Source organism: Lucilia sericata, unplaced genomic scaffold, assembly GCF_015586225.1.
Source record: "Lucilia sericata isolate MDLA Ls3-8-SP2 unplaced genomic scaffold, ASM1558622v1 Contig000187F_arrow, whole genome shotgun sequence".
NCBI lineage: Eukaryota > Metazoa > Arthropoda > Insecta > Diptera > Calliphoridae > Lucilia > Lucilia sericata.
This window is the reverse complement of record NW_023994215.1, coordinates 480,001-502,441: the sequence shown is the minus strand read 5'-3', so window position 1 is coordinate 502,441 and position 22,441 is coordinate 480,001. Positions and strand designations below refer to the sequence as shown.

The following is a 22,441-nucleotide window of genomic DNA, read 5'->3' as shown; positions in this document are numbered from 1 at the left end:
ATGCTAGGTCTGATCGATATTAATAGAAATTGATTCTAAAGCGACCATATTTTTGACACCCCAGAAAAGGTGTCGAAGCTCTAACTGTTCAGTAAGAGAAACCATTTGCAGACTAAAAGGCACTGGTATCAGGACTATAATAAAAAAAAACTGTTTCCTCGAATGATTAAGAAATTATTTGCCTAGAGCAATGGATTCGTTGATCGTCTTACATATTCGTTGGACCGTCTTACATATCTAGTTTATATGCATAGGTTATGGGATAACACCAAAATAATTAGTGATATCGGGAGAGAAATATTAAATTTATATATTTTACACTTAGGGGACCTTCTTTGTAGTTTACAATTTTATGGGTTTAGTAATAATTTTAAATAGTAATAAAAACCACGTTTTAGAAATTGTTGACAGACCAATTAAGATAATATATTTATTACTACTAAATTAAGATTTGACAATTGTCTTGTGTTTTTGTAAAATTAACATTAATATGCATTTGTATTAAAAAATGGAAAAGTTTATAATTTTAATATTATTCAGAATTTAATTTTAAAAAACTGTTAATTAAATATTTAACTATATATACAAATATTATTTAAATTTTACATAGGAATAGAAAAAACGGGATTGGGAACCATTGCTATAATAGACCTAAGAGGTCATTATGAATCGATACATTCTTAATTTATGATTTCCATTTAAATCATTTATTAGATTGTATTACCACATATATGTATTAATATGAGCATCAGAGTGAATTCTGAAAGAGCGCGAGTAGCGATTGGTAATTAAATTAGATAAATAACTTTATTAATATGCAAATAATTAATCGGTATTTATTAATTATGAAACTATAAATAACATTTAATTTAATATTATAAATTTTAAAACTGTAACAAAATTGGAATATATCCCAGGAAAAAATCAGTAATATCTTGTACTTATACAACCACTCACTTTTCAATGCCTACTACATACCGCCTGCATTACTTTTAAGTATTAAGCAGTGGTGTTGTGAGTATAACAACGAACTAACGAACACGCAGTCCTGACTCGTTTCTGTGTTAGAATTTTTTTGTTTTTAAAACAAAGCATCTTCTTATTTTTAAGTACTTATTTAAGTAGTTATTTGTAAGAGAGCGTGGTAAATACTTGCCTCAAATATTATCACCATGAAAAGCGGCTTTTTAACTCATTACTTTTTAATGTAAGTTTTTGCTGGGTACATCTGAAATATTAGTAAAAACGAATAATGTTAACCCATAAACTGTGAAGAAAATTTTCTTGAAATATTATTTTGTTTTAAAAACTATTTATGTATATGAAACATAGGAAAAAATATAATGAACACCCCTATTTGTGTTGACATTGAAACAATTTAATTTAACCCTAAAACGTAAATATATTTTTATAATTCTACAAAATGACCGAAATATATGAACTTAGTATTCAATAACTGATATTCGATTATCATTCAGCAGCTAAAAATACATTAAAATTAGTGGAATTGGTTTCAAAATTGTTTACAAAACCATGATTTCGTTGGCCCGTATTATAGTTAGTTAGTTAGTTAGTTAGTTAGTTAGCTAGCTAGCTAGCTAGCTAGCTAGCTAGTTAGTTAGTTAGTTAGTTAGTTAGTAGTTAGTTAGTTAGTTACGTTAGTTAGTTAGTTAGTTAGTAGTTAGTTCTAAACTTAGTTAGTTAGTTAGTTAGTTAGTTAGTTAGTTAGTTAGTTAGTTAGTGTTAGTTAGTTAGTTAGTTAGTTAGTGTTAGTTAGTAGTTTATTTTAGGTTTTAAGTTAGTAGGTTAGTTAGTTAGTTAGTTAGTAGTTAGTTAGTTAGTTAGTTAGTTCAGTTAGTTAATTAGTTAGTTAGTTAGTTAGTTAGTTAGGGCTAGTTAGTTAGTTTCGTTAGTTAGTTCGTTTAGTTTAGTTAGTTAGTTAGTTAGTTAGTTAGTTAGTTAGTTAGTTAGTTAGTTAGTTAGTTAGTAGTTAGTTAGTTAGTTAGTTAGTTAGTTAGTTAGTTAGTAGTTAGTTAGTTAGTTAGTTAGGTTAGTTAGTAGTTAGTTAGTTAGTTAGTTAGTAGTTAGTTAGTTAGTTAGTTAGTTAGTTAGTTAGTTAGTTAGTTAGTTAGTTAGTTAGTTAGTTAGTTAGTAGTTAGTTAGTAGTTAGTTAGTTAGTTAGTTAGTTAGTTAGTTAGTTAGTTAGTTAGTTAGTTAGTTAGTTAGTTAGTTAGTTAGTTAGTTAGTTAGTTAGTTAGTTAGTTAGTTAGTTAGTTAGTTAGTAGTTAGTTAGTTAGTTAGTTAGTTAGTAGTTAGTTAGTTAGTTAGTTAGTTAGTTAGTTAGTTAGTTAGTTAGTTAGTTAGTTAGTTAGTTAGTTAGTTAGTTAGTTAGTTAGTTAGTTAGTTAGTTAGTTAGTTAGTTAGTTAGTTAGTTAGTTAGTGAGTAGTTAGTTAGTTAGTTAGTTAGTTAGTTAGTAGTTAGTTAGTTAGTTAGTTAGTTAGTTAGTTAGTTAGTTAGTTAGTGAGTTAGTTAGTAGTTAGTTAGTTAGTTGTTAGTTAGTTAGTTAGTTAGTTAGTTAGTTAGTTAGTTAGTAGTTAGTTAGTTAGTTAGTTAGTTAGTTAGTTAGTTAGTTAGTTAGTTAGTTAGTTAGTTAGTTAGTTAGTTAGTAGTTAGTTAGTTAGTTAGTTAGTTAGTTAGTTAGTTAGTTAGTAGTTAGTTAGTTAGTTAGTTAGTTAGTTAGTTAGTAGTTAGTTAGTTAGTTAGTTAGTTAGTTAGTTAGTTAGTTAGTTAGTTAGTTAGTTAGTTAGTTAGTTAGTTAGTTAGTTAGTTAGTTAGTTAGTTAGTTAGTTAGTTAGTTAGTAGTTAGTTAGTTAGTTAGTTAGTTAGTTAGTTAGTTAGTTAGTTAGTTAGTTAGTTAGTAGTTAGTTAGTTAGTTAGTTAGTTAGTTAGTTAGTTAGTTAGTTAGTAGTTAGTTAGTTAGTTAGTTAGTAGTTAGTTAGTTAGTTAGTTAGTTAGTAGTTAGTTAGTAGTTAGTTAGTTAGTTAGTTAGTTAGTTAGTTAGTTAGTTAGTTAGTTAGTTAGTTAGTTAGTTAGTTAGTTAGTTAGTTAGTTAGTTAGTTAGTTAGTTAGTTAGTTAGTTAGTTAGTTAGTTAGTTAGTTAGTTAGTTAGTTAGTTAGTTAGTTAGTTAGTTAGTTAGTAGTTAGTTAGTTAGTTAGTTAGTTAGTTAGTTAGTTAGTTAGTTAGTTAGTTAGTTAGTTAGTTAGTTAGTTAGTTAGTAGTTAGTTAGTAGTTAGTTAGTTAGTTAGTTAGTTAGTTAGTTAGTTAGTTAGTTAGTTAGTTAGTTAGTTAGTTAGTTAGTTAGTTAGTTAGTTAGTTAGTTAGTTATTAAAACTTTCTCAATTTAACACATTCACTTTATTAAAAAAATAACATACTAAAACTTTCTCAATTTAAATTGTGGATAAATATATTTATGTTTCAAAAATTAAAATTATCACGAAAATATTGAAATTTGTGTATCAGAATTTCTCTGCCACGATCTTGATCTGCTTCTATGGGATGTCCTCGTTATTCCCCACCTACGACCATTTGAGGGTGCAGCTTCTGCGTCTCCACCTTCATTACTATCACCTTTACCATCTGCAGCCTTGCAGATTAAAGCTCCTATTAGGAGAAAATAGAAAATGTACAGGAATTTCATTGTTTCAGCTTAATTTTCTTAAGTTTCTTACTAAATAGGACTAGAAAATGTGCGGCTTTTATACTTTTAGAAAGAATTTATTCTTAATTTATTTAAATTGATCGTATAGATAATATATGTAGATCAAATGTTAGCTTGGGAAATTTTTTAAACCGTATTAATATGAAAACAATTATTGTTATTAAAAATTATAAAATTTCTAATAAAATTATAATTAGAAAAAGTAAAGTAGAGCTGATGGTTTCAATATTTTTCTCACCATATTTTATAAGTTTCTACGACCAAACTTTATAATTTCTTTGTTACCTTAATTCATACAAGCGCAGCGAGCTCTCAATTGAGCTCTCTGGTTTATTTTCCAACACACGTACGTAACTTCCAAACTAAGAGAATGAGAGCTTGGAAGATTTTTGATGGAGTTACACATAGAGAAATCTCTGTTGTTAAACATAAAGATAAATTCTTGTTTGACGAAAGTTATTTTTGCATATGAGACTGTTTGATATTTAATATTTATTTTAATTTTAAAATATCTCAAGAAAAATTATCATTAAATACGTAAAAAAATTGATTTGAAGAATTTTTTTTCTGAGTAATTGTAAAAAATAATGGAAATTTTAATAAAGGTGAATCAACGACATAAACTCCTCCTAATCAAATACCCGCTACTATGTTAATTCTTGATATGCAAGCTTATTTACAACATTATCCTGTAAATATTTTCAATTAATTGACATTTATAGCACTGTATATGAGCGCAAAAGTTCTTGGAGGATATTTTTATACACCTAACGATCCATTATTTGTTTAATTTTTTTTAAAAACTTCCATTATTACTTTACTTTTTTTACATGGAGTATATATTAAGATTCATTTTGTATCTAAAGTTGCAAATAAATGCATTTCCGAGAGCAATGTTCAAAAATAATAGATCGTTTTTTAATTTTTTCCAATCCTATTCATAAAAAAATCCAGAAATTTTAATGTTTTTTTGTTATTTATAATACAGTACACTGTAAAGTAGTGAAGTCACTACACCAAAAACACTAAAAAATTTTACAAACTTTTCTTTCAGTGCATGGAATGCAAAAACACAAAGTGAAGTAGTGTTAGTGTGGAAAGAAAATTTTACGCTCTGCCGATGTGTGCCTTAATTAGAATTATTGACAGAGACTTCCTTGTATCAATCCAGTACAATCCAGATGATATGGATATGTTAACATGCTTTAAACTAATCTTAGTGAAAGATTCCTCAACAACAATCGGAACAAATGTTTCCCCTGGGAGACCTTCTTTAGGTTTTACAAGTAGTTAATAGTAAATAATAAAGGTTTTCACTATTTAAATTCTAATTAATTATTATAATTTTAAATGGTAATAATTTTTACTGTAAATTAACACATTGACAGACAGGCCAATTAATTTAAATTATATTTAAGAGTACTAAAAGTTAAAATATATTACTTGAGTTAGACATAAAAAGTTAAAATAATTGTTTTAGTTTAGGTTCACGAATCACCCCAGAGACATTCAATGTCCTGAAAAGGGGTGGAATCAACTTTATTAGCCTTCTCTCTTGAAGAGCGTGATGCTCTTATAGAATGTGTTTTGCCGAATTTTCTCATCTTAACAACTTTTGCAATATCACTCCCAAATTATTTGGATCTAATTTCGTGAAAGGCTAACAATGACAAATAAAGTGCTCCAGAGAATTTTCTATAATTGTGCCCGTAATGATGTGTGATCATTTAAAATAGGTCCTCATTTTGAGGAGGCTCACGTTAGGGCCTTTGTGGTTCTACCTACCGTTTCATTGTTCCAATAAGCTTTATAGAATTCCCTCGTCCATATTTTGAATTCGATCCTAGTTGTGTCGTAAAGTTAACTACCTCAAGCTTCCTTTCCCTTTAATGCAAGTAAATTCACTCTTACGTTGCCGACTGCTCCCGAGTGGCCTGTTACCCATATGATGCAAAGTTCACCTCTATGAAAGTATTCGGTTAAAGCTTTCTTACAATACAATAAGTTCTGAGATTTAACTTTACCGTGCTTCACTTATTCACAGTACTCTGACTTAAGATTCCTTTGAATGGGGTATAGCCATCATGGTTATCGTCATGGTTATTTCGAACATCACGACTTCGAGGTGTTAGAAATTCTTAAAAAAGTTCACCAAAAGGAGCTCCATACCATCAAGCGACAATTTTGGTAGTGAGCTTAAAACTACAACAAAGTTCATATGAGATGAGAATTAATGGTCCTCCTCTTCATTTTATCTTGGTTAAACTCTAGTCATTCAGAGCCGCGAATTTGAAGGATGTAAAGCGATTTATTGGCTTAGTAGGTATTTTTCAAAGGGGGCTTTTGAAAGGAACTAGGGATCCACAACTTACTAAAGTCATGAAACACTAAAATTTCATCAGCGAAAACATTTGCATATTTCTGATATTTTGTTAAGATCTGATGCATTATAGATATATGTATATAACATCGGAAACAGTTATTTTTTTATATTATAAACACATCTGTTTTATCAGACTGCATTATCACATTTTAATAAAACAATACAATAATTTTCTTTTTATAAACATTTTATTTAAAACAATTTCATTTTAACAATCTTTAAACATATTAACGGCCATAAGGACCACCTCCTCCTCCGCCACCACCTCCACCATATGGACCGCCACCGCCTCCACCATTGGGACCACCGCCACCACCATATGAACCGCCTCCACCACCACCAATAGGACCTCCACCGCCGCCATATTGGGCACTACATAATAAACAGCTGATCAACAGCAGACACAGAACTAACAAATTTTTCATAGTGAAGCTTTGTCTTTGAAGTACCCAACTGCAAGTTCTAAGCTTTATATACTCTTATCTAGAAGTAAATTGAATATTGATTGCCTAAGTTGTAAATATGTTAATATAATTTTTTTATTACTTGTTATTGTTACTACTTCTAGTATTAATAATGTACTTTTAATATTATTTTTAAAATTCTAGTGAAAATTTTAATTAAAACGCAAATAGATTTTTCCCATGGTAGGTAGGTTATCAATATTAAAGTGTTGCTTACATTTCAATCACATTTAATTTGTATATTTCAAAGTATTTTTCTGAATTTACATACATACATACATATATTATACATTATTAAGTTTTCTCAACAATATGTCTGCTAAGCTAAACTTTTGTTGATGAAATATTTAATTTTGAAACACTTGCTACAATAATAAAACTCATTGGGTCCTTGTAATGCGACCTTGAAACTATAATTTATCAGATTTGCCTTTGTTTTTGTGTACTACTTATTCTTAAATAGGATCCTCTCTAATAAACTGTGGTGCCATGAGCACTACGTAAATCAAGGCTCTGGAAATGCTGGAAGATGTTCTACCCATATAGTCTAGTCTATAGTGTAGTCTATAGTCTAGTCCATAGTCTAGTTTATAGTCTAGTCTATAGTCTAGTCTATATTCTAGTCTATAGTCCAGTCTATAGTCTAGCTTATATTCTAGTCTATAGTCTAGTCTATAGCCTTGTCTATAGTCTAGTCTATAGTCTAGTTTGTAGTCTATTCTATCGAATTTTGCAAAGAAAAGTCGCAAACAGTCAAAGAGACTATAGACTAGATATAGACTAACTAGACTAACTACTATAGACTAGACTATAGACTAGACTATAGACTAGACTATAGACTAGACTATAGACTAGACTATAGACTAGACTATAGACTAGACTATAGACTAGACTATAGACTAGACTATAGACTAGACTATAGACTAGACTATAGACTAGACTATAGACTAGACTATAGACTAGACTATAGACTAGACTATAGACTAGACTATAGACTAGACTATAGACTAGACTATAGACTAGACTATAGACTAGACTATAGACTAGATTATAGACTAGACCATAGACTAGACTATAGACTAGACTATAGACTAGACTGTAGACTAGACTATAGACTAGACTATAGACTAGACTATAGACTAGACTATAGACTAGACTATAGACTAGACTATAGACTAGACTATAGACTAGACTATAGACTAGACTATAGACTAGACTATAGACTAGACTATAGACTAAACTAGACTATAGACTAGACTATAGACTAGACTATAGATTAGACTATAGACTAGACTAGACTATAGACTAGACTATAGACTAGACTATAGACTAGACTATAGACTAGACTATAGACTAGACTATAGACTAGACTATAGACTAGACTGTAGACTAGACTATAGACTAGACTATAGACTAGACTATAGACTAGACTATAGACTAGACTATAGACTAGACTATAGACTAGACTATAGACTAGACTATAGAATAGACTATAGACTAGACTATAGACTAGACTATAGACTAGACTATAGACTAGACTATAGACTAGACTATAGACTAGACTAGACTATAGACTAGACTATAGACTAGACTATAGACTAGACTATAGACTAGACTATAGACTAGACTATAGACTAGACTATAGACTAGACTATAGACTAGACTATAGACTAGACTATAGACTAGACTATAGACTAGACTGTAGAATAGACTATAGACTAGACTATAGACTAGACTAGACTATAGACTTGACTATAGACTAGACTATAGACTAGACTATAGACTAGACTATAGACTAGACTATAGACTAGACTATAGACTAGACAATAGACTAGACTATAGACTAGACTATAGACTAGACTATAGACTAGACTATAGACTAGACTATAGACTAGACTATAGACTAGACTATAGACTAGACTATAGACTAGACTATAGACTAGACTATAGACTAGACTATAGACTAGACTATAGACTAGACTATAGACTAGACTATAGACTAGACTATAGACTAGACTATAGAGTAGACTATAGACTAGACTAGACTATAGACTAGACTATAGACTAGACTATAGACTAGACTATAGACTAGACTATAGACTAGACTATAGACTAGACTATAGACTAGACTATAGACTAGACTATAGACTAGACTATAGACTAGACTATAGACTAGACTATAGACTAGACTATAGACTAGACTATAGACTAGACTATAGACTAGACTATAGACTAGACTATAGACTAGACTATAGACTAGACTATAGACTAGACTATAGACTAGACTATAGACTATAGACTAGACTATAGACTAGACTATAGACTAGACTATAGACTAGACTATAGACTAGACTATAGACTAGACTATAGACTAGACTATAGACTAGACTATAGACTAGACTATAGACTAGACTATAGACTAGACTAGACTAGACTATAGACTAGACTATAGACTAGACTATAGACTAGACTATAGACTAGACTATAGACTAGACTATAGACTAGACTATAGACTAGACTATAGACTAGACTATAGACTAGACTATAGACTAGACTATAGACTAGACTATAGACTAGACTATAGACTAGACTATAGACTAGACTATAGACTAGACTATAGACTAGACTATAGACTAGACTATAGACTAGACTATAGACTAGACTATAGACTAGACTATAGACTAGACTATAGACTAGACTATAGACTAGACTATAGACTAGACTATAGACTAGACTATAGACTAGACTATAGACTAGACTATAGACTAGACTATAGACTAGACTATAGACTAGACTATAGACTAGACTATAGACTAGACTATAGACTAGACTATAGACTAGACTATAGACTAGACTATAGACTAGACTATAGACTAGACTATAGACTAGACTATAGGCTACTCTATAGTCCATGGTCTAGACTATAGTCTAAAGTCTAGCCTATAGCCTGGTCTATATAGTAGCCTATATTCCAGCCTATAGACTTGTCTATAGTCCAGTCTACAGTCTAGACTATAGTATAGTCTATAGTCTAGTCAATAGTCTAGTCTATAGTCTATACTATAGTCTAGTCTATAGTCTAGTCTATAATCTAGTCTTTAGTCTAGTCTATAGTCTAGTCAATAGTCTAGCCTATAGTCTATCCTATAGTCAAGTCTATAGTCTATAATCTAGTCTATAGTCTGGTCTATAGTCTAGTATATAGTCTAGTCTATAGTCTAGTCTTTAGTTTAGCCTATAGTCTTGGCTATAGTTTAGTCCATAGTATAGTCTATATTCTAGTCTATAGTCTCTTTGACTTTTTGCGACTTTTCTTAGCAAAATTTGACTTTTTTCGTACAAGATAGTTGACTTTAAACTTCTTTGGCTTTATAAGTTCGTCTATCTGTACATGTGTTTGTTGAAATAAATCCTCTGAAGACCGCTGATATCTTCGGGATCTATATCTTCAATAATTTTATCGAAAGTATATCGAGAAGTTTGTTATTGAAAGTCAGCAAGATCAGTCCATAAATAAGAAAGATATTCTACTTTAGGATTCGAATTTTTGAAAATTAATTTTCATTGCAGTTTATCTGATTAGAATATTAATTACAATCCAATACAAACAATAAAACATAATCATATGATATCCAATTCCACTGAAAGTGGCAAATAAAAATCCCCTTTCTTTAATCTACAGTATAAATACAGTTTTACTTTCAGCTTCATTTAACTAGTACAAACATTCTTGGAATACAGTTGTTATTGATTTTTATTAAAATTTAAATATTTTAAGATCTCAGTATAAATACTAGTAACAAAATTGTAAACTTCATCATTGTGATCTTTACATCTGCAATATGAAATTCTACGCCTTATTCGCTTTGGTTTTGGCCCTAATTGCTGTGGCTTTGGGTAAGTGTAGAAGTTATAAATATATTCACTTTGTAGTTGATAAAATTAATAAATAATATTTCTTAAATAGGCAATCCGAATCCTAATCCTAAACCTTTAGGTGGTGGCGGAGGAGGCGGCGGTGGTGGTGGTTTCTACGGAGGTGGTGGTGGCGGCGGAGGCGGTGGTGGTGGAAAGTAAATTTTTACCCCAATCTAACTCATGTTTAAAGATTTACTTAATGTTTAAAAATAAAATATTGAAATGCTAAAAGAATCGTGTATGTATTAATGTTTTTTATATTGGACAACCAACAATCGGACGGACATGGGTCAAAACTAATGCAACAATTACTGGACATTTTATTACCTAGTTTGAATAGTGAAAGGTATCCCACATTGTGAATATGCTCTAATGAATCAATAAAGTTGAATTTCCTACTCTCACCTATGACGGACCTTCGAGTAGCTTCTAAATAGATTTTGAAGGTCTACCCCCAATTATAAGAGAGTTGTTTTCCATTTGCACTTTATTCTCTTGCCTAGAAGCTTAACTGTTTCTGATTCCATAATATTTACTTATCGGCGAACCGTAGATAGGGTTAGAAATTTAAAAAAGGTTATTTATGAAAATAAGAAACAGGTTAGTGGAAGGAACGGAACCTTACGGGTTTTCGGAATTCATTTTGAACACGTTTGATCTCATCTATAACAACTCGTATAGTTCGATCTCTGAGAAATCGAGAGAAATGATAACACCATGCTACACTCCATCGAACGTCATCACTTTACATTCGCCAAAATGGTGAATGGAGAGACCTCATTTATCCGATAAGAAGGCTAATATGTAAGTCCCAAATAGATCTTCCTCTACGAGAGCCCTACTGTCGGTCTGTAAATACTTGACAAGATGACATTGGAAAGTGCAGAATATATTACAATTGGTCGGTAATTCTCAAGGTTGTTAGCGTCTCCCATTTTATAAATTGGCGTTATATTAGCAACCTTCCAGCATACAGGATATTTGCCAGATTGGTACAGAACGATAAATAGATTGGCTAATGGACCAGCTAGCGTTGGAGAGCACAGCTTCAGGACCAGTACCGGTATATGATCTGGCCCAAGAGACTTGTTTATGTTGATATTATTACGCCATATTCTATAAGCTTCCTTTCTGGAACCGTTTGCAAGTCTGTACTTCTGATTACACTAGGTCTAATCGACGATTTCTTTGTTTTCATTTATAACTTAAATTTATTTTCAGAAATTTCCTCCGTGCCATAGACATTATTATCGATGAAACATAGTTTCCATTTGGAATGAAAAAGAGTTGAGCTCGATCCAACGGGCCTTTTCGTAAATAAGTATTGAACGTTTCGTAGCTGTTTGTGAAACATTTCGGAGTTAAGAGAGCGAAAAGGAGTCGGATATGGTGTAGTGATCTTTATTTCCAACTTTAACTTCATCTTACCAGGGTGCGAAGTGAGAAAGAGATCGAGGGTGTTATTTTGGTGCTTTGCAACACATGAGATATGTGTTGGTTCACTTCTTCTTTAAGGTGGTTGGGACTGCGATTATGTCAACATATTGACCTTTTGAAGTTGTAAACCTTGAAGTCACTAGCAATTAGAATTTGACTGATTGGAATCGGAAAGGGCGTCAAAGCTTGATATAGTAGTATTTAAATTCGGAATCGTTTGTGTAAATTGAGTGAAATTTTCCTTAAGAATTTATTTTTTGGATTTTACTAAGTAGTCGGGGATGTTTTTATATTTTCAGAATTATAATTAAATACGAAAATATGTTTCAACAAGTAAGAGTACTATATTCGGCTGTGCCGAATCTTATATACCCTTCACCATGATGTGTTAAAAAACAGTCAGTACGAATTTTATTACAAAAAAATCAAAAAATACCAATTGTATCCCATTTTATACGTTCTAACTTAATCCGTGCTCTTCATGCGTAATTTCATATTTCTAGGTTCAATATTATAGAAATTTCAAAATGTACCTTTTGTAAAACGAAAAAGTACCAAAAAGTCCCCTTTTATAGGCTCTTACCTAGTTAAGGACCTACATGCTAAATTTCATGTTTCTAGGTTCAATATTATAGAAAATTCAAAAAGTACCTTTTGTAGAACGAAAAAGTACCAAAAAGTCCCCTTTTATTTGTTCTGACCTAATTCGGGCTCAACATACTTAATTTCATGTTTCTAGGTTCAATATTATAGAAAATTAAAAAAGTACCTTTTGTAGAACGAAAAAGTATCAAAAAGTCCCCTTTTATAGGTTCTTACCTAGTCAAAGCCCTACATGCAAAATTTCATGTTTCTAGGTTCAGTATTATAGAAAATTCAAAAAGTACCTTTTGTAGAACGAAAAGTACCAAAAAGGCCCTTTTATGTGTTTTGGCCTAATCCGGGCTCTACATACTTAATTTCATGTTTCTAGGTTCAATATTATAGAAATTTCAAAATGTACCTTTTGTAAAACGAAAAAGTACCAAAAAGTCCCCTTTTATAGGTTCTTACCTAGTTAAGGCTCTACATACTTAATTTCATGTTTCTAGGTTCAATATTATAGAAAATTCAAAAAGTACCTTTTGTAGAAAGAAAAAGTACCAAAAAGTCCCCTTTTTTGTGCTCTGGCACAAAAAAGTAAATTTTTGATGAAATTTTCAGAGGTGGTCTCGGATTTTTACTCATATCTTCGTTATTTATGGGCCGATTGGGCTGATTTTAAATAGCGTTCTATTCGACCGTATTTCCGATAGAATTATTGAAAATTCGGATCTCTCAGATATCTGGGGTCTTCTGAAAACTGATTTCAACATACACACAGACAGACGGACAGAAGGACACGCCTAAATCGACTCCGCTATCTATAATTAACAACATTTTGGAGAAGACAAAAAAATAAATTTTAAAGAATTAATGACAATTGAGAATGTTTACATTCATTTATAAATATGTCACGGTATTTAATGTAAAATTCTAGAATAAACATAAACATTTTCCTACGAATGTCGAATATGGGTTTCCCTAGCATTGATGACCATTAAATATCCAAAAAGTTTACTATTTTTATCAATGATGCAAGAAATTCAATTAATGTTTGCAATTAGCAGCTGTTGGTATAAAACTTAAAAATCGTAAATCAAATATCGTTTTTTCGGAATAGGGCCTTCAACAAGGGATTGCATGAATTGTAGATCAAGATCTCCTGAATTTAAAGAAGTAATTATTTTTCAATTCTACCGTAATTCTATCGTAATGTTAAACTTATGGAATGATTTATTAGCTCTAAACTCCTCATAAAAGTTTCCGTTCCTAAAATCTTTTTTGTGTAGAATTTAATTTTATAGCTATTTATGAGCGTTAAGGTAATTTTCTGAAGAGGACATCATATAGGTTTAGGGTGAATTATGCTTCGATTCTCATGTATAGACTTGTTTATGTCGAATTTCATCGCTAAGTAAAAAGTGTTAATAATATTTTCTGAATGGGACCTTATAGGGGGCAATTTCGTGTCAAGTGACCCAACCCTTAAAGTCGATGTTTTCCGATTTGCACCAAGGTTAGTACTATTGGATAGTAAGCCAGACACAGCTCGGTCACACATCGGTCAAGAACTGCCGGACTTAGAGGGGATCAAAGTTGGACATTTAGGTCATACAGGGTTTTATTCAAATGAGTGTAACTTTTCACCTATTGGTCCTAGCAAAAATTGTTCAGATAGCTATTTCTTCATTGTTTCCAATTTTATTTTAATTTAATTTTTTTTTTTTAAATAATTATACCCAACATCAAAAAAGATGGGGGGTATATTGATTTTGTCATTCCGTTTGTAGCACATCGAAATATTGGTCATAAACCCACAAAAGTATATATATTCTGGGTCCTTATTAAATTCTAAGACGATCTAGCCATCTCTGTCCGTCCGTCTGTCTGTTGAAAGCACGTAGAGTCCGAACGAACGAGATAGATGATTGAAATCTTCCACAAATATTCTCTATAGGTAAGCTTTGTTTGATATTGAAAATGTGCAATATCGGTCCACGTTTTCGGATAGCCCCCATACAAGTGGACCCCCGAAAAACAGCTTTAATGAGCATATCTGTTTCAAAAGTACAAATATAGCGATGAAATTCGACATAAATAAGTTTCATATGATCCAATATCTCCCTACCAAATTTTATGTTGATCGGTCAATAATTGACCCTACCCCCCATATAAGGCCCTCTTCAGAAAATTTGTTTAACGCTCATTACTGACTTAAAAATACTAGTATAACAATGAAATTTGACATAAGTAAGTCTCTTATGATCAAAAACTTCTCTACCAAATTTTATGTTGATCGGTCCATAATTGACCCTACCCCCCATATAAGGTCCCCTTCAGAATATGACTTTAACGCTCATTACTGGCTTAAAAATACGAGTATAGTGATGAAATTCGACACACATAAGTTTCAATGAAGCCAAAATCTCTCTGTCAAACTTTATGTGGATCGGTCCATAGTTGACCCTATTCCCCATATAAGGTGCCCTTCAAAAAATTACCTAAACGATCATTACTGGCCTAAAAATACAGAATACAGAAAAGCGATGAAATTCGACACACATATTTTTTATACGAGTTAAAAACTCTCTATACCAAATGTATTGAGGATCGGTCCATAAGAAAATTACTTTAACGATCTTTGCGGACTTGATGATGATAAGCCAGTTTTCAATAAGTTTTAAGTGAATAAAATCCTCCAAATTCTATAAGAATCGTTCTATTTTATTGTTAATTGTTATATCTGATGTAGAAAATCCGTTAGACTTTGTAAATAACTTTATAAATTGTTGTTTTAATTAACTTCATTACTAATTAATTGTATACTCAGCCACGATTTTTTTTAATACCATTTATTTAAAATACAAATATTCTTAAATTAATAAACTTTTTATAAATACATACATAAAACATTTAAAATCTTTTTTTACTTGTTTAGTTGTCACACTTAATAACTGTAACCATAACCATTGCCACTTGAACCGCTGCCTCTACGACCATCTGATGTACCATAACCATAGCCGCCATTACCACCAGCACCACCATAGGGACCATTTGGTCCTACACCGCCATAGCCATATCCTCCTTCGGGACCACCACCGCCTCCTCCACCTCCGCCGCCAGAACTATATTGAGCTCTGCAAATCAAACTGCAGAGCAGTAAAAATCCCAGATAGAGCAACGCTTTCATTTTAACACTTTCGACTATTTTCGAATATGCAAAATCAGCTCTATTTATATTTTCTGTGTTGAAAAGTTGAAAGGTGTTTTGTAAATAAATAAATCTTATTATTGTTTGTTTATTTATAATTTTTTACAGATAATCAAAATAATTTGTAAAAAAATAGATTTGCAAATTTGATTTAAGTTTATGGCGAAAGCCGTGAGGGGTCTGTGCTATCATTGTAGCAATTGTAATCATTTAGAAAGGAATTGAGCTACATTGGGCATGATTTGATTAAATTGTTATTTTTTTTGTATAATTCCTTTTACGCCCCTTTTAGAATACAATATTTAAAAGAATTGATTTAACAATTTACTATCCAATCTCCTCCAACAGTTGAAATATAATGTTTAATCTATAATCAATTAATAGTCTAATTAGAGATATTTATACGATATAACACTCAGAGAGATATGTCATATATATCATCGTATACCGGAGGAAATTTATTGGCATTACTCTGGGTAACCACGAGACATTAATGTTTGACAGATTTTGACCAGTCTGTTAAGTAATATTTTAAGGGGAAAAGATACATTTAAGCTTTCGGCTGGGCTTCACCAAGTAGATTAAAGTCTCAAACCTACGAGATGGAAAATCGTTGTTTTCACAAGGGACCTGTTTTTTGACAGGACGATCTCAATACCAAATTGAGGATAGAAACAAAAAGCCATATCGATGTTAAGGGTTGTATAGGAAAGTCGTAGGTTTATAATGAGGCCTTAACCCAGCTATGATGCACTGGCGTTTTTATACCAATTGGATATTGGATAAACTGAACACAGGCAGTAGACGTAATGCGTACCCAATGCGTACTATCGCTAGTTAGTTAGTTAGTTAGTTAGTTAGTTAGTTAGTTAGTTAGTTAGTTAGTTAGTTAGTTAGTTAGTTAGTAGTAGTTAGTTAGTTAGTTAGTTAGTTAGTTAGTTAGTAGTAGTTAGTTAGTTAGTTAGTTAGTTAGTTAGTAGTTAGTAGTTAGTTAGTTAGTTAGTTAGTTAGTTAGTTAGTTAGTAGTTAGTTAGTTAGTTAGTTAGTTAGTTAGTTAGTAGTAGTTAGTTAGTTAGTTAGTTAGTTAGTTAGTTAGTAGTTAGTTAGTTAGTTAGTTAGTTAGTTAGTAGTTAGTTAGTTAGTAGTTAGTTAGTTAGTTAGTTAGTTAGTTAGTTAGTTAGTTAGTTAGTTAGTTAGTTAGTTAGTTAGTTAGTAGTTAGTTAGTTAGTAGTTAGTTAGTTAGTTAGTTAGTTAGTTAGTTAGTTAGTAGTTTAGTTAGTTAGTTAGTTAGTTAGTTAGTAGTTAGTTAGTTAGTTAGTTAGTTAGTTAGTTAGTTAGTTAGTTAGTTAGTTAGTTAGTTAGTTAGTTAGTTAGTTAGTTAGTTAGTTAGTTAGTTAGTTAGTTCGTTATAGTTAGTAGTTAGTTAGTTAGTAGTTAGTTAGTTATTAGTTAGTTAGTTAGTCGTTAGTTAGTTAGTTAGTTAGTTAGTTAGTTAGTTAGTTAGTTAGTTAGTTAGTTAGTTAGTTAGTTAGTTAGTAGTAGTTAGGTAGTTAGTTAGTTAGTTAGTTAGTTAGTTAGTTAGTTAGTTAGTTAGTTAGTTAGTTAGTTAGTTAGTTAGTTAGTTAGTTAGTTAGTTAGTTAGTAGTTAGTTAGTTAGTTAGTTAGTTAGTTAGTAGTTAGTTAGTTGTAGTTAGTTAGTTAGTTAGTTAGTTAGTAGTAGTTAGTTAGTTAGTTAGTTAGTTAGTAGTTAGTAGTTAGTTAGTTAGTTAGTTAGTTAGTTAGTTAGTTAGTTAGTTAGTTAGTTAGTTAGTTAGTTAGTTAGTTAGTTAGTAGTTAGTTAGTAGTTAGTTAGTTAGTTCGTTAGTTAGTTAGTAGTTAGTTAGTTCAGTTAGTTAGTTAGTTAGTGTAGTTAGTTAGTTAGGTTAGTAGTTAGTTCGTTAGTTAGTTAGTAGTTAGTTAGTTAGTTAGTAGTTAGTTAGTTAGTTTAGTTAGTTAGTGTAGTTAGTTAGTTAGTTAGTTAGTTCGTAGTTAGTTAGTTAGTTAGGTAGTTAGTTAGTTAGTTAGTTAGTTAGTTAGTTCGTAGTTCCCTCTGGAACCTTAATTGGAAATTTTATAAGAACCGGTTCCTTTTACATAACACAATATAAGGTTTTCCAGCTTTATTTTCCATGTAAAAGAAGCTTTTAATAGTCCTGATAAGCCCCTAATTTGTTTCGGCTCTAATGGTATATACATCCTTCCTTTAAACCTACCTTTTAGCACTGATTTAACATATTTTCACTTATCCCACTATATCTTGGGCCTGTTGCAAGTCTTTTGATATGTTGCAGCTCTAATTATTTTTTCCAACAAAAAAATTGCACTCACTTTAAATTTTTCAAATTTTCTAATTTTCTTCATCTTTAAGTTTTTTTTGAAGTCAGTCACGTTTACAATCCGATTTAATATTATTTGCTAACATGGGTAAATATTTTACTATAATAATTCTGTATATAGTTTCATTTCAATTGATTAGTTTTTTTTTGTAGATTAAGCATCATTTAATATGCACAGTTCTCAACAAATTCTTAGAATAAATCACGTTCAAATATGGTGTTTGAAGGGTGTTGATAATATAAAATGTTTGGGTTAAACCCAAACAAAATAATTCTTAGAATTTTATTATTTTATTTTATATATTGAAAATGTTTGAAAATTTTGGTATAAATATTGGTTTCCTTTAATATTTCAGTATCATTTAACATAATGAAATTGTACGCTTACTTTGGTTTTGTCTTGGCCTTAATAGCTTTGGCTATGGGTGAGTTTTTTTTTTAAGAATAAGGATTATTGTTAACATATGTAAATTAATTAATATTTTGAACATTTTATTTAATAGGCAATCCTGAACCTCAACCTCAACCAAATCCTCTACCCTTGGGAGGTGGTGGTGGCGGAGGCGGCGGTGGTGGTGGCAAGTAATCCAATTGTATTTGTAAACCCCATGACAGATTTCCTTGTATTAAGAAAAATAAATGATTATATAAAAAATATTTAAACTTTTTTAATCAAAAAATCCTTAGAATTACAATTTGTTCCTTGGAGTTAAATATATTGATATAGTTGATAGGCCTAATTTATAAGATAAATCCAGGATTTTCAGATTAGATTAGGTTTAATAGATTAATCAGATAATAAACATAAGTAGTTCGCTATAGCACCTCTTGTGCCTCTTTATATAGAAAATGTTGTTGGAAACCCCTTAATAGTAAAATCTATCAGAAGAATTATTGCCTAATGTTCAGAAACTCCTTAGAATATTACAATAAGTATTCTTGAGGGATGTAATATCTGAAATAACATCCATCGGAAGATACTTGGGGTATTTTAATATTGAAGAATGCTTGGTAATAATGTAGAAAGGAATTTTAATGTAGGTCCATTTCAGATAACTAACCAACTCCTTTCAAAATATTTTCTAATCCTTATAAATCACGTCCTCCTTTATAATCCTTATAAATCACTTTTCAGTGGGGTATCATGTGGTCGGGCATGCCCGACTTATTTTATTTGCTTACGTTTTTTGTTTGGAAATTCTTTTACGTTCCAAATTAATTAGGTATTTATCGTAAATGTATTTTTCGCAAGCCATGCGAAGGTTGAGATTAAAATGTTTAATGGAATTATAATGAACGAAAATAAATAGGCACGTGCAAAAATTCTTTTTGATAACCAATAATCTGAAATTTTAATTCATTTTTTACTAATTATTGTTTTTCATGTCAAAATTATTTCGTAAATGTTTTAGATCAGTGATATTATGACAAAAAATTACTGGATAAAAATCGTGTGAAATATGTGAAGTATAAACAATGATACTAAACCGTTTTTAAATTTATTTGTCATTTTTAACAACTGTGGAATTATGGACCTAATATTATGACAACAAACTAAACAATATAATGTAGTTCTCAAATTTTGTTAGACAGATAGATAGATAGATAGATAGATAGATAGATAGATAGATAGATAGATAGATAGATAGATAGATAGATAGATAGATAGATAGATAGATAGATAGATAGATATAGATAGATAGATAGAAGATAGATAGATAGATAGATAGATAGATAGATAGTAGATAGATAGATAGATAGATAGATAGATAGATAGTAGATAGATAGATAGATAGATAGATAGATAGATAGATAGATAGATAGATAGATAGATAGATAGATAGATAGATAGATAGATAGATAGATAGATAGATAGAGATAGATAGATAGATAGATAGATAGATAGATAGATAGATAGATAGATAGATAGATAGATAGATAGATAGATAGATAGATAGATAGATAGATAGATAGATAGATAGATAGAGTAGATAGATGATAGATAGATAGATAGATAGATAGATAGATAGATAGATAGATAGATAGATAGATAGATAGATAGATAGATAGATAGATAGATAGATAGATAGATAGATAGATAGATAGATAGATAGATAGATAGATAGATAGATAGATAGATAGATAGATAGATAGATAGATAGATAGATAGATAGATAGATAGATAGATAGATAGATAGTAGTAGATAGATAGATAGATAGATAGATAGATAGATAGATAGATAGATAGATAGATAGATAGATAGATAGATAGATAGATAGATAGATAGATAGATAGATAGATAGATAGATAGATAGATAGATAGATAGATAGATAGATAGATAGATAGATACATAGATAGATAGATAGATAGAGAGATAGATAGATAGATAGATAGATAGATAGATAGATAGATAGATAGATAGATAGATAGATAGATAGATAGATAGATAGATAGATAGATAGATAGATAGATAGATAGATAGATAGATAGATAGATAGATAGATAGATAGATAGATAGATAGATAGATAGATAGATAGATAGATAGATAGATAGATAGATAGATAGATAGATAGATAGATAGATAGATAGATAGATAGATAGATAGATAGATAGATAGATAGATAGATAGATAGATATAGATAGATAGATAGATAGATAGATAGATAGATAGATAGATAGATAGATAGATAGATAGATAGATAGATAGATAGATAGATAGATAGATAGATAGATAGATAGATAGATAGATAGATAGATAGATAGATAGATAGATAGATAGATAGATAGATAGATAGATAGATAGATAGATAGATAGATAGATAGATAGATAGATAGATAGATAGATAGATAGATAGATAGATAGATAGATAGATAGATAGATAGATAGATAGATAGATAGATAGATAGATAGATAGATAGATAGATAGATAGATAGATAGATAGATAGATAGATAGATAGATAGATAGATAGATAGATAGATAGATATATAGATTGCTAGATAGATAGTAGATAGATAGATAGATTTGATTAGAATAGATAGATTAGATGATAGATAGATATAGATAGATGATCGTAGATTAGATAGATTTGTCGATGAGTGATAGATATGATCGATAGATTGATTATAGATAGATAGATATAGAGTAGATAGATAGATAGATGATAGATAGATGATAGATCGATGATGATTAGATAGAGATGATAGAGTAGATGATGTAGTTTCTCACAATCTTTATTGTAATACTATTTCTATTTATTGTAAATACTATTTATCTCTGCCTCCAATTAGGGGTTAAGATTTCCCGTATGAATACCAAATATATTTTATAATGTCTGGACATAATTCTATGAAAATAGACCACAGTTAATATTAAAAACGCATCCTCTCTAATATTTAAACTATAAGACGTATTGATTGTTTTACTGTTTTATAGCGGGTTTTTGAGATGGTAATCAAATGCCAATTAATAATCAGATTAGTTAATCTAAATATAAATTGAATCTTATGTTAATCCCCTTTGATGTTTTTGAGTACAAGATTAAACTTCGCAGTGTTCCAATCCAAAACAACAGAAAACTTCACTGTTTGTTATCAAAACAATGCATATTTTATAAAAAAGAAGAAGACAATTATAAATTTAATATGAAAATTAATGAAAACTTAAATTAAAAACAAAAAAAATGTATTTTGAAGTGTCCATAATTTATACTAATCAATAAATAGAACATTTTAATGTTTATATTTATAAAAATTTTATTAATTTTTTTGCATCAGCTGTTTACACTTTTGCATTTCGTGCTTAAGGTTAAACCACCTCCATTGGGCGCTTAAACTTGCAAACAATATTAACTAATTGAGTACTCAAAAACATCTTTCGAGGATTAATTTTAATTTAATCGCCAATCTTTCACCTAAATATTGGCCCTTATTCACTTATCTATTGACCTCATGAAATCACACAAAAATTTAAAATTTATTTTATAAAGTTTCAAAAAACTGAAATTGGAATTTTGAAACGGGTGATTAACAAATCCAAATTTTTTCACCATAGCTGAGAACAGGTTTGCGCAGACAGAAATTTTAAATAACATTTAAATATTTGCCAAAGAGTAGATTTTTTACGTATTTTTCCAGAGTAAAAAAAATTAATAGTTTTTTATATATATTTTTTTTTATTTTTTTAATCGAGCAATCATAACTATCATATCATGGCAGGATATGCTGAGACTTTACTTGCCACCACCGCCGCCGCCTCCGCCACCACCACCTCCTAATGGTAGAGGATTGGGTTGAGGTTCAGGATTAGGGTTTCCTGTTAAATGAGAGAACATTTAATGTAAAAA

The 22,441-nt window shown here is 30.2% G+C and overlaps 3 protein-coding genes and 2 long non-coding RNA genes across 5 annotated transcripts in view; 2 read left to right on the top strand and 3 right to left on the bottom strand.

Annotated features, from left to right (window-relative positions):
• Positions 1-6,275: 6,275 nt before the first annotated feature.
• LOC119601756 (ctenidin-3-like) lies at positions 6,276-6,761 on the bottom strand. Its single transcript, XM_037952897.1, has 2 exons — positions 6,653-6,761; positions 6,276-6,589 (listed from the first exon to the last, which is right to left on the bottom strand). The coding sequence occupies exon 2, from the start codon at positions 6,529-6,531 to the stop codon at positions 6,334-6,336; it is 198 nt and encodes a 65-aa protein (XP_037808825.1). The 5' UTR covers positions 6,532-6,589; positions 6,653-6,761; the 3' UTR covers positions 6,276-6,333.
• Positions 6,762-10,275: 3,514 nt separating this feature from the next.
• On the top strand, positions 10,276-10,719 carry LOC119601766 (glycine-rich RNA-binding protein 2, mitochondrial-like). The gene is made up of 2 exons (XM_037952909.1): positions 10,276-10,467; positions 10,538-10,719. The coding sequence occupies exons 1-2, from the start codon at positions 10,413-10,415 to the stop codon at positions 10,645-10,647; spliced, it is 165 nt and encodes a 54-aa protein (XP_037808837.1). The 5' UTR covers positions 10,276-10,412; the 3' UTR covers positions 10,648-10,719.
• A 4,623-nt stretch (positions 10,720-15,342) lies between these two features.
• LOC119601732 (putative glycine-rich cell wall structural protein 1) lies at positions 15,343-18,082 on the bottom strand. Its single transcript, XM_037952867.1, has 2 exons — positions 17,971-18,082; positions 15,343-15,750 (listed from the first exon to the last, which is right to left on the bottom strand). The coding sequence occupies exon 2, from the start codon at positions 15,695-15,697 to the stop codon at positions 15,455-15,457; it is 243 nt and encodes an 80-aa protein (XP_037808795.1). The 5' UTR covers positions 15,698-15,750; positions 17,971-18,082; the 3' UTR covers positions 15,343-15,454.
• A 301-nt stretch (positions 18,083-18,383) lies between these two features.
• On the top strand, positions 18,384-18,750 carry LOC119601765. The gene is made up of 2 exons (XR_005231267.1): positions 18,384-18,518; positions 18,597-18,750. It is a non-coding gene; the product is annotated as an uncharacterized LOC119601765 (long non-coding RNA).
• Positions 18,751-22,211: 3,461 nt separating this feature from the next.
• The window catches only part of LOC119601738, a 513-nt gene continuing 283 nt past the window's right edge, over positions 22,212-22,441 (bottom strand). The window contains exon 2 of the long non-coding RNA XR_005231266.1: positions 22,212-22,410. This is a non-coding gene — a long non-coding RNA (uncharacterized LOC119601738). The remainder of the gene's footprint in view (positions 22,411-22,441) is intronic.

Bases quoted from the DNA above. Each gene is read 5' to 3' on its own strand.
- LOC119601756 (XM_037952897.1), bottom strand. From the start codon at position 6,531: ATGAAAAATTTGTTAGTTCTGTGTCTGCTGTTGATCAGCTGTTTATTA.
- LOC119601732 (XM_037952867.1), bottom strand. From the start codon at position 15,697: ATGAAAGCGTTGCTCTATCTGGGATTTTTACTGCTCTGCAGTTTGATT.
- LOC119601766 (XM_037952909.1), top strand. From the start codon at position 10,413: ATGAAATTCTACGCCTTATTCGCTTTGGTTTTGGCCCTAATTGCTGTG. The intron at 10,468-10,537 runs GTAAGTGTAGAA...TTTCTTAAATAG, and splicing joins CCTAATTGCTGTGGCTTTGG to GCAATCCGAATCCTAATCCT.